The following is an 11918-nucleotide window of genomic DNA, read 5'->3' as shown; positions in this document are numbered from 1 at the left end:
GTGTTCCAAACACATTTTAGTAAATAAAATAATTATTCTGGCACTACTAGGATATATCATTTACGAAATCGCAACAATAGAATAATGAAGGCTGCCAAGAAGCCAACTGTTTAAACTATTTTTAACTGTAATACGTAAGAACCAAAGTACTTTCTCATATCTTTAATCCGTTAATTGATCACGTTTACCGTCACACCTTTGACTGACATATTTAATTTAATTTAATTTAAAAATGTTTTTATAAATAATTATAATTATTGTATTATTATTAATGATAATAACAGTATGTGAACCTGTCTGTATCATTATGCTCGGTTTTCTCATTTTCTTCTTCACGTGAAGTTAGACAAGCTTTCTGTTCTAAAATGTGTTCACCGGAAGTGGCTTGGCGTCATTTCTTCCACGGCGGCCGTGACGTGGCATTACGCAAGCGCACAGCCGACAAGATTTCCTGACACTCGACGAGCATCACACCGAAAATCTTCAGACATTAGGATAAACCCCGTAGTTGTAGGCGATTTGTGTCTTTCATCATGGGCCTGACTATATCCTCGATCTTTAGCAGGCTGTTCGGGAAGAAACAGATGAGAATTCTCATGGGTGAGTGTTGAGTCTTCATGCTAGCTAAGCTAGCGGCGTTAGCCATCTTTCGCAGTTCTGTCATTCTCTGGAATATAACCGATTAAATACAAAGGCTTTAGCGGATTCCTTTGCTTTAATTCAATGTATGCTTTTCTTTACCATGCAGAGACACGGCTAAGTCAAGTGGACGTTTATTTACCTACTAAAATATCTTTGAATTTGGGAACAATTTAAACGTCAGTTCATGAGCAGGAACAGATTAGCCACCTGACGTTTAGTATAATTTAAATTCGAGCGAAACGTATATTATATTTCATTATATTCTAGTATACTTTATTGTCTTAATTACCGTAATAACTCTCATGAAACCTCCTTTCGTTTTTTTGAGCATTTTGTACTCGTGTGATATAGAAATTTGTCAACGAACAAATTCATTTTCCAATACCTCTTTAACTTCATGGGAAAATGTACTTTTTTGTCTTCACTGAATGTTTTAAATAAGAGAGAAAAATACTTAAATGCAATTAAGTTATTATTAAATTATTATTAATTATTTCGGACAAATTCCACATTCATAAATACATGTTTACTAATAGAAAAAATAACTTTTTATAATTTTTTTTTGACTGAAGTAAGAGTGAATATAGTATTAGAGACTATTTGAATAAGACTTAAAATAAATAAAACTAAGAATAAAGACTAAAAGGTCGCAGCTTTACAAAATATTTACTTTTTTATACCTGACTTTATTCTGATTTATTTTCTATTATATATATATATATATATATATATATATATGTATATATATATGTATATGTATGTGTATATGTATGTGTGTGTGTGCGTATCCATGTGTATGTATGTGTAATGTTTGTATTTTTGTAGTTTTTCTGTACTGTTATTTTTCTGTTTTATTTGCGTATGCATAATTGTTTAAATTTTAGTTGAATGAAAGCACATGGCTGATACTAGTGTTTATATATATTAGTGTACTTTTCATTTTAATATTTATAAATATAGTACAAGTACAGTTTAAATCATGCTCTAGTTTATGACGTACATAAAGTAGTATGCTATAGAGTAATATGTTTTTAGGCTGTTTCTGTCTTATGTTTTTAGAAAGTTTATTCTCATCATGAATACTTGTTGTTTTACAGTGGGGCTGGATGCTGCCGGTAAAACCACAATACTGTACAAACTCAAACTTGGAGAAATTGTGACCACCATTCCAACCATAGGTAAGAGGACAGGACTGTGGTCTTGAAGCAGTTATCATGGGTAGATTGAGGTCATTGTCTTGTGTTGTGTTCTGTGTCATATGAGTATTTTATATTCCACCCAGGGAATTTTTCAGAATTTGTAGTACGTGTCTCCCTTTATGATATGCTAACTTCTACTGGTTGTTGTCAATCATGTGGTTTCAGTGATTGCTTGACTGTCCTGTCTTACACCACTACAATATTTAGCCAGTGTTTCACGAAAAAGCAGAACTATACCACTCAGTGTACTTTGTCACTGTATTCCTTTGGGCAGGTTTTAATGTAGAGACTGTTGAATATAAGAACATCTGCTTCACTGTGTGGGATGTGGGTGGCCAGGATAAGATTCGTCCTCTCTGGAGACACTATTTTCAGAACACACAGGTAAGATCTTGATGAGTATTCAGGCTCATTTATTATAGTCCTTGAAAATACTTAATGCTCTTTCTGTTTTTCCCTTTGTCCTCAGGGTCTGATCTTTGTGGTAGACAGCAATGACCGAGAGAGAGTGGCCGAATCTGCAGAGGAGCTTTCTAAAATGGTAAGCATATATCTTTGTGATCTTTTGAAATGGCAATGAATCAGGACATTTGTGGAAGTGTTTTTTTTTTTTTCGCTTCATGTGGTTGAGTTGCTTCATCTGTGTCTTTTCCTGTGTGTTTGTGCAGTTGCAGGAAGATGAACTGAGGGACGCCGTAGTGCTGGTTTTCGCTAACAAACAGGATCTGCCTAACGCCATGGCCGTCAGTGAACTCACAGACAAACTTGGACTGCAGAATCTACGCAGTAGAACGGTACACACTAACACCAGCATGCACTACCTATTCTCTAGTTTCAACAGAGCCAGCCTCTGATTAAACAGCACAATGTCTGATTAACTTTTAATTAAAGTGAATACACTACCGGTCAATAGTTTGTGGGCAGTACGATTTTTTTATTTTTAAAGACATTTCTTATGCTCACAAGGCTTTATTTGATCAAACATACAGTTAAAACAGTAATATTGAAAAAAATTTTTTTTATTGTTTTCTATTTGAATACATTTTTTAAATGTCATATATTCCTGTGATGAAAACTGAAACTGAGCTGGTACAGTGTGTTTACATGACATTTAAAAAATATATATTTTTTTTCTTGAGAGCAACTCTCTTCTTTGTCTGGGCTTCTTTGCAGTGGTATGTCCAAGCGACCTGCGCTACACAGGGCACTGGACTCTATGAAGGACTGGATTGGTTATCCAACGAGCTCTCCAAACGCTAGAGAGCCTATTAGAGGTGAGATGGTGCATATGAACCAATGGAAAGGCTAGAGACTCCTCTTAGAATATTTAAGTGTGTGAAACGGCTGGAAACTGGGGAGAAACCATCAAACACTCTGCGGCTGTCTTAGCTTTCTTTTTCTACAATATACTTCTCTGCCCAAGTCTTTTCTTCTTATTATTGTTTTAAATCCATCAAATTTTGTGAGAGGTAAAATGTTTTGAAGGACCTTCCTTCACTGTGGCTTTTTCAGTTTCTCATGCAAAGCCAAAAACACTGGAGCCTCTGATCAGTAAACAGGGTTATTGGTTTTGCTTTAGTCTGATCAGCATTGTTTATCTGTGGATTTGTTGTCAAACTCACTGGAAAATCTCTGGGGTTAGTAATATTTCGGAACTGGACTTTATCTGTGGAGATGCTTGGCGAATCAAAGCCATGCCTGTTCCATCAGTACTTATAGATAAGACGCTGTGTAAAGTTTGTTAAATTATATTATCCACTGTAGTGCCATGGAGTCCTGTGGTCCTTCTTAATATTATCCTTGTCTGCATGAGTTTACTTCATTCTGGATCTTGGTTGAAATTCTCCTCATCAACAGCACATGGCATGAAATGGTTAAGTTTCTATTACTAGGTTAGAGCCCCCCCCCTCCCCCCAGAGTTAAAGGGAACATGATATTCTTCGATGCAATTCAGTTCTTTCCATTTATAATTTAAAGTTGAAATCAACTGATGTGTTTTATGTCCGTCATGCCATGTGGAATGTTTTGCTCAGGCGTTTCTTGAGCTTCACATTATTTATGTCTGGATCTGAAAGAAAACTTTATGTATTGATGAATTCCAATTCTGGTTGAAATTGTTTGCTTTCCTAAACGGATGTGTAACAGATACAATCTATTTTACCCTATTATCATGATAAATTTGTTTGTGTATTATATATTATGTATGATATTGTTTTAGAATAAAACATAATCATGAACGTATTATTGTGTTGAATGTGATCAATCTATTTTGCTTCTTAAATGCAGATTTTAAATTCAGATGTTCCACTTTTGGGGAGCGACAAATAGTAATTGATTTGTGTTTTCACCCATTCAATGTTCAGCATAATTTTCTCAAGAACAGACAAATCAGAAAATGTCTCAGTTGTACTGTAGGTTGTAAGTTGCATTACTGCATCAATCCAGCAGATGGCAGCTGGAATTAACAACTTCGGTCAACTGAACAGTATCAAAAATGGCTGCACTCTGCTCAAGCTGTGTTTTTGTTCACTACTCACTGCTGTGTGTGTGCATTTGGACGGGATAAATGCAGAGCACCAATTCCATAAATAGGGAACACTATATATATATATATATATATATATATATATATATATATATATATATATATATATATATATATATATATATATATATAGTGAGTGAGTGAGTGAGTCCCGGGTTTCAGTACAGTTCGGTATGTGCTATATATGTTTATGGAAAACTATACTTTCTAATAAAAAAAAGAAGAATATTCTATCCAACTGCACAAATAAATACAACAAAGATACAAACAATAAACACTGATTTTCAGTGTTTTTTTTGAAGGTAGGTCTAGCATAAATAAAGTAATCAAATGTAAAAGAGCATTGCATATTGGACTGTTTAAATTAAAGATTTTTCTTTTTTAAAGTGAGTAATTTCTTTGTTGTTGCTGTTCGATTAATATAAAGACTTGTTCATTTTTATATTCGGTGTTCATCTTCAGTTCTCTCTTCACAGCAGTTCAGTCAGTGTACTGTTTGAGTAAATGAATTACTCCGGGATATTGGTTTGTTTAACTCAGAGGGAGTGTCAGCCACATTAAAAAAGTTAACCGCTCAAGTCATTTGTGGATTAATGCGTATTGGAGATGCGAACCGTTTAAAATGATTCAGTTCGATTTGGTGAACTGGTTCAAAAAGATCTGGTTACATCGAATGATTAGTTCGCAAACCGGATATGACAAACTGCTTTGTTTTAAACTCTCTCACAACAGACACGGAAGAGAAGACAATACTGAATAAAGCCGTAGTTTTTGCTATTTTTAGACCAAAATGTATTTTCGATGCTTTAAAAAATGACCCTCTGATGTCACATGGACTACTTTGATGATGTTTCTCTTACCTTTCTGGACATGGACAGTATACCGTACACACAGCTTCAATGGAGGGATTGAGAGCTCTCAGACTAAATCTAAAATATCTTAAACTGGGTTCCAAAGATAAACAGAGGTCTCACAGGTTTGGAACAACATGAGGGTGAGTTATTAATGACATAATTTTGATTATTGGGTGAACTAACCCTTTAAGACCAAAGAAAACTGCTTAAAAAAAAAACGTGTACGTGAGATATTTTCGTTTGGTAGGTATATTGTATGTACAGACTGCCAGACTCAGCGTTATATAATTAGGCTTACTATGAATCGTGAATCTATCCACTGATGTGTTAATGACACTTAATAAGGATTAGACACCAATTGCTGGGTCAGCTTTGAGGCATGAACATGTTTCTGTATGCAGCATATTCATTTTAGATTCTCTCTACATGTTTATGGAATCTACATGTAAACATTTCAGTTTTTAACCCTTTATTTGGATGGAGCCACATGGGTAAGTCAGTTTTAATTATCAAAAAATAAAAGTACAGGGCCATGAATATATCAAGAGGCTTAAAATGTAGGTCAGCTATCATGGCGACGGCGCAGTTATTAATTATTGTGCGTTAGCGTGACTGCTGTACTATAATTTTGATCAATTTCTTGACATGTTGGCTGTAGGTGGAATTTGATTGGTCACTTACTGCATGTTTTCTATCTCTTTGCCATGTTCCTCAGCTGATTTCCCAATGCACAGCTCATCCACAAAGCAGCCTGCTAAATGTTAAGCCATTAGTGCATATAGACCCAGGCATTTGCTGTTAGTTTCTCTTCTGTCCTCCATGACGCCGCAGGTTCCAGTACCCAGACCATCATATTCTCAAGCCAGGGAGAGTCTAGTGAAGGCTATTCCCTCTAAGATCATCTGTCTTTTTGCCTGTGGGGGGAGAGACTGCCAATATGAGGGTCCGGCGTGCTGGAGCACGAGCCAACAGGCCATTAAAGGGGTCTTCTCTAGCTGGTGAGGTCTACAGTGTTTTTATTGTCTGAATGATTTGGGCGACATCCACATTAATCTTGATGTATTTGAAAATGACATTTTCCATCCACACTAGCATTTTTAATCCAGAAGTTGCTCATAGTGATATGTCTGAAAACACTTAAATGATCTTGCTGCGAATGGATAAAGTGTAATGCTCAGTGAGATAATATAGAGACTTTCCAGACATGATAAAGGTCTCATGATGTTCTTCTGGCATGATCATTTTATTAGCAAATATCAATCACCATTCCATAGACCTTAATCAGGTTAGACACCACTTTGAATTGAATACAGATAAAAAAAATGAGTCCAGGAAGAATAGGCTTAGCCTTCAGTCTTTTTAATGGCGCACACTGTCATGTAATTTTCAAAACTTTAGTTTTAAAGTTTAGCTTAAAGGGGGTTTAGTTTTTTGGAAATAATTTCCGTCAGTAATCGGTATATTGTAAAACAAAAGTAAAATCCATTGAACGCACAGTTTTTAATTCCCTCAGTTTCGTTTTCATTCCTGTCAAAAAATTAAATATGGTGCCATTACTGTGACTAAGATCTATGTATTGTCTAAAGACGCAATTGCCAATTATTTTTTTTTTTAGCAACATGATTATTAATCAAATAGCAGGCACAACAACCATCTTCGAATGCCGCTGTTTCCACAGTCCACAAATGCAGAATGAAAAAAGTGTTTACACACTTGGGAAAGCATCTTCAAAAAGCTGTTTTTGTTGGTCAAAAACATTGTGCGAGTGTGGATGAAAGGCCCAAATAAAATATAGAGAGATTTTCGAATTGATCCAGACCCTGTTTCTTTTGCCTTACAAAATAGCCATTTATATATTTACTGCATGTGTTTATCACTTTGTATTTAGGGTGACCGATGACATCATTGCGTTGGCACGACCTTCTACATATCTCATCAAGAGATACTGCATCATAGATCAGTTTAAACAGTGAGTGTTATTTAATACAGGCTTTGTTTAAAAGATTTAATATTTACTTGAGCTCTGCAGTGGGGCAGGGTGTGTGTGTGTGTGTGTGTGTCTGTTTCTGGTTAATAATTGACTTGCTTTTAGGTTAAACATCAAATCCATCATTAATATGCAGCTCCCCGGGGAACATGCTCACTGCGGCCCTCCTCTGGACCCTGGCAGTGGATTCACATATTCACCTCAGATCTTTATGGACAGCCAAAGTGAGCCAAAGTCATGAACTTCTAATAATAGTGTGAACCTCTCGCAAAATCTCTCAAGCAAGTGTCCGTTTCATATTACACCCTAGAATGAAAAAAAAAACTAATGAAAGAACATTAATAATACTTTAAAACATTATATAAGAAATTGAAGATGTTTTGCATTGTGTCACTCCTAATTCTCATTACCATATCAAGTTTTAAATATACTACTGTTCAAATGTCTGTGGTTAGTCAGAATGTGTTTTTTTTTTAAAAATTTTTACTGTATTTTAAATTGTCATATATTCCTGTGATGCAAAGCTGATTTTTCAGCATTATTAATCCAGTCTTAGGTGTTACACGAACCTTCAGAAATGATGATTTGCTGCTCAGAAAATATTTATTTTTATCATCAACTGTTAGAAACAGTTGTGCTGCTTCATATTTTTGTGGAAACTGTGATACATTTTCTTTCATGATTCATGAAAAACAGCATTTATTTAATAATAAAAAAACAATTGAACAATTTAATGCATCCTTTATGAATACAAGTTAATTTATATTAAATAAAACTATACTTTGTATATATTATCATATTTAATATATATTATCACGTCACAATGGAAAGCTATACGTATTGGTCCTTCAAATATGAATGCTCTTTTTCTCCATGCCATTGCCATGCAAAATATTTTTTTTTGTTCAGGTTAAATATACCTGAATGTTGAGCAATAAATGAACTGGTGAATTATTGAATCATGTTCCCTTTTGTCTGACAGTTTACTTCTATAATTTTGGGATGTCTGATTTTGGTGTGTCATCTCTGGAGGGGATGCTGGATGCCGTGAAGGTCTTGGCCTTCTCTGTTCAGGAAGGAAAGGTGGCTGTTCATTGCCATGCTGGACTGGGAAGGACTGGCAAGTTGCAACTCATGCATTATTACTTTAAGTCTAAATTTAGTGATATTCTATTTGAATGTAGTGCTTAATATCTGCCCTGCTTTGCAGGTGTTCTTATCGCATGTTATCTGGTCTACACCTGTCGAATCAGCGCTAGTGAAGCTGTCCACTATGTTCGGATCAAAAGGCCTCGCTCAATCCAGACGCGATCCCAGATCAATCTGGTGTTTGATTTTGCCCGGCTGGTGGGCCCTCAGCTGGCCCAATACCCATGTCTGAACATGCGTCACGGTTCCTCCTTCAGTCTCCGGCAGTATCTCCTTCGTCAGGCACTTCTGCTGCACGGGGACGAGGCCCGAACCCTCAAACACACGCCCAAGATCCTGCACGTCCTCTGCAGCATGCTGATCGCTCTCACCCAGGGGGCTCCCAGTCCTCCAGAGGTCCAGAGAGAACTGGAGAAGAGGCTGAAAATATTGACTCTGAAGAAGGCAGTGAAGGTGACACTTCTGAAGAGAAACCTGCCTGCTCTGAAGGAAAGGAGAGGCTCGTGCAGAGCGTACTCCTGCGAGTCCTGGGACGAGCCATTTGGCTTCTTGGAGAGAAAGAGAGACGTCCTTCTAAACAAGCGAAGCTACAGCGACTCAGATCTCAGCAAGATCACTATCACTGAGGTGAGAACCAATCAGTTTTCAGAAAAACTGCTATAAAATATAATATATATTTATATATGAAATCCTTTTGTTCCTCCCAGGATTTTATGTTCTCACGCTACTCTCCTAAATCTGGTGGACACCATAAATTAAGCAATGGAGAAATCGGTCCATTAAAAGATCAGAGAATCCCAACAGAATCCCAAAAGATTCCTCACACCCCAATGGCAGACCAGTGCAATGAGACCAGCATTCCTAATCCAAAATCAACTCCTCACACACAACATGAGACTGTGAATAAAAAGACAAAATGCACAACCAAGAAACCTCAAGCTTACCTAAAGTACAGCTCAAACATCGAGGTCAGTGTGAGATCAAATAAAATATCCACCATTATCACTGCCTGAAGGGGTTTGGGAACTTTTATTTTGTATTAAATTACTTCTTGTCCGTGCAAATGTTGTTGATATTTTATTTTAAGCTGCGGCTGGATTATCACACATCAGTTCAATCGTCTTTATCAAGAGCCGTCGCTGAAGCAATGGCACAACAGCGCCTTCCACTAGACACTGTATTGAGAAAAGCAGCGGTTTTGCAGGTAAAGCATGTTTGACTTGATTTTGACAAGTAGAATATGTTCATGGATCCACACCCTTGTTAGTTTCAGGACTGAAAAAGAGTTTCAAGGTTCACTTCATTGGTCATATGACTGCATAATGGTCTACACAGAACAATGCTTAAAAACATTTTTAAAAATCATGGTATATAATCTGTATTTTTTTTCTTTCTTTCTTTTTTTCATTTTTATTTATTAATTTATTTTTTGTTGCTTTAAAATTGCTCAGATAACCATATTAGCTTTTACATTTAATAATATTTATCTAGCAGTGTCCTTATTCTGTCTGTATGACTTTACCATCATTGTTTTGTTAGAAGTTTGTTTGTTGTATTCTGTATTCTAATTTTAATTATTCAAAACATTTTTTTACATATTTGAAAAATGTTTTTCTTTCTAAGTAACCAAAAGGAATTCATAATTGATATAATATCATTTTGTTTTATCCCATATTCAGCCAGTTCATTCAGTGAATGCTGTGTTAATGTAAGAGACTTTAGTGGAGAAGTCGTGGCTTGGTGATTAGAGAGTTTGATGCCTAACCCTAAGGTTTTGGGTTCGAGTCTTGGGCTGGCAATACCACGACTGAGATGTCCTTGAGAAAAGACACTGAACCCCCAACTGCTCCCCGGGGGCCGCAGCATAAATGGCTGCCCACTGCTCCGGGTGTGTGTGTGTGTGTGTGTGTGTGTGTGTTCACTGCTGTGTGTGTGCACTTTGGATGGGTTAAATGCAGAGCATGAATTCCAAGTATGGGTCACCATACTTGGCTGAATGTCACGTAACTTTCACTTTCTTTACCCTGTTTTAATGCTCCTCAGGAAGAGCTCAACTTGAGTGAATGTGGCTGGGCTACACTTGTCATGGAAACAGATCCAGATGTTCTGAGCACACTGTTATGGATCTGGCTGGAAAAACTAAAGGTCAGTGGTCACCATTGTAGTTACGACACAATATGATGCAAGTACTAGATTTAGAAAAACACAACATAATATGCTTAAGAACTGTTTAAAACTAAACTTTTAAGAAGTTTTACGTTTTGGTCATTGTTTTGTATGCAGTATTTTAGCTGTTGCACTTTATCATAACAGGATCCTGTTCTGAATAAAGAAGACATAGAGAGGCTGACCTCAACCTGGCCTGTGCAAAACCCCCTTATTTCACTGCAAAAGGTGAAAAAAGTCTCAACTCGTGACAGAACACACTACAAAACATGGTTTGATGTTAAACTCTATTATATACAATTTGTGAATACATTTTTGTAAGCATAAAACCACAAGAAATGGCTTACATTTCTGTTGCACTTTTTTTTGTGCAAGACATATTTCACATCTTATACACTGAAAAAACAATTTTCACTCATACTTGTTAGTAAATTTGACAAAAAATATATAATTAATAAATAGCTAAATATTAATAACTAATATTATTAATTACAAAGAAATTGCATTTTGAAGAATCGAAGAAGTAGAAGAATTTAAATAGTTTTTCCATATTCCAGTATTTACAACTTGTACATCAATTGACAGCTTCATGTGGTTATAATTCGGTGTTGTTTTAGTATCAGCGGCACACCATCTGCTGTTTGCTGGACTGTGTGGGTCATGTGGCGGTTCAGTGTCCTCAGTTTGAACATGCTATACTACAGAGACTCATTCGAGCTTTAACAAGAGTAAGTGTGTTTGTGCATGTGCTAATTTTCCCAAATAAAGAGATTGTAAAAAAAAATAAATAACAGAAGTATTTTAAAGTCACTTTTGCATGATTTTGTATTACAACAGCGCCCTCCAGAGGAAATAGAGAGAAACAACATCTTGTCACGGGTCCTCAGAGCTACAATGAGAGAGCAGTACCTACACAACCACTACCCAAATACTACAAAACCACCAAAGTGCTAGGAGTAGTGGTTCAGCTAATGAAACCAATAAAGATTTCTGTAGAAAGAACCATTGTTTGATGGTATATCTGAATGACTGATTGAGTTATTGATTTGTATTTTAATGTGTACAGTACTCTTTCTAAACATTTAAACGCTTATTATATCACATGTAAAACTGTCTGAAAGTTTTTGCATTAGTTAACAAAATCTCAAACCAAGGAGAATCTGCCAAATTAATTGTTCTAGTCATTTTTGCTAAAGAGGACTGCGGTTTCAATTAAAACATATTTTTGTGAAATGTTTATTTATTAATTTTCTTTGGAAGCGTCACATCAAATAATATATAGGCCTACTTAAGATATTTTGAAATTCATCATTGGTTTTCCATACATTTTTCCAAACAACATTTTACAAAACTAAGACATAATACAAAAATCTAAT

The 11918-nt window shown here is 35.9% G+C and overlaps 2 protein-coding genes across 2 annotated transcripts; both read left to right on the top strand.

Moving 5' to 3' along the window:
* Nucleotides 1–381: 381 nt before the first annotated feature.
* LOC113100330 (ADP-ribosylation factor 4-like) lies at nt 382–4075 on the top strand. Its single transcript, XM_026265133.1, has 6 exons — nt 382–600; nt 1740–1820; nt 2116–2225; nt 2311–2382; nt 2510–2635; nt 3015–4075. Exons 1-6 carry the CDS (start codon nt 534–536, stop codon nt 3099–3101), a joined length of 543 nt encoding a protein of 180 aa, XP_026120918.1. The 5' UTR covers nt 382–533; the 3' UTR covers nt 3102–4075.
* A 1405-nt stretch (nt 4076–5480) lies between these two features.
* Nucleotides 5481–11656, top strand: LOC113100332 (protein tyrosine phosphatase domain-containing protein 1-like). The gene is made up of 12 exons (XM_026265136.1): nt 5481–5731; nt 5956–6238; nt 7129–7209; nt 7333–7451; nt 8210–8347; nt 8438–9003; nt 9084–9344; nt 9464–9580; nt 10420–10521; nt 10690–10770; nt 11160–11270; nt 11380–11656. Exons 2-12 carry the CDS (start codon nt 6060–6062, stop codon nt 11494–11496), a joined length of 1872 nt encoding a protein of 623 aa, XP_026120921.1. The 5' UTR covers nt 5481–5731; nt 5956–6059; the 3' UTR covers nt 11497–11656.
* Nucleotides 11657–11918: the final 262 nt, after the last annotated feature.

Source organism: Carassius auratus, unplaced genomic scaffold (genome assembly GCF_003368295.1).
Source record: "Carassius auratus strain Wakin unplaced genomic scaffold, ASM336829v1 scaf_tig00217246, whole genome shotgun sequence".
Taxonomy (NCBI): Eukaryota; Metazoa; Chordata; class Actinopteri; order Cypriniformes; family Cyprinidae; genus Carassius; species Carassius auratus.
Note: the sequence above shows the minus strand (reverse complement) of the source record. Positions and strands in the feature narration are given on the sequence as shown.

Coding starts and splice junctions, on each gene's coding strand:
- LOC113100330 (XM_026265133.1), top strand. CDS start 534: ATGGGCCTGACTATATCCTCGATCTTTAGCAGGCTGTTCGGGAAGAAA. Junction 2,226..2,310: donor ACTATTTTCAGAACACACAG/GTAAGATCTTGA, acceptor CTTTGTCCTCAG/GGTCTGATCTTTGTGGTAGA. Junction 2,636..3,014: donor AGAATCTACGCAGTAGAACG/GTACACACTAAC, acceptor GCTTCTTTGCAG/TGGTATGTCCAAGCGACCTG.
- LOC113100332 (XM_026265136.1), top strand. CDS start 6,060: ATGACGCCGCAGGTTCCAGTACCCAGACCATCATATTCTCAAGCCAGG. Junction 6,239..7,128: donor AAAGGGGTCTTCTCTAGCTG/GTGAGGTCTACA, acceptor CTTTGTATTTAG/GGTGACCGATGACATCATTG. Junction 10,771..11,159: donor CCCTTATTTCACTGCAAAAG/GTGAAAAAAGTC, acceptor GTGTTGTTTTAG/TATCAGCGGCACACCATCTG.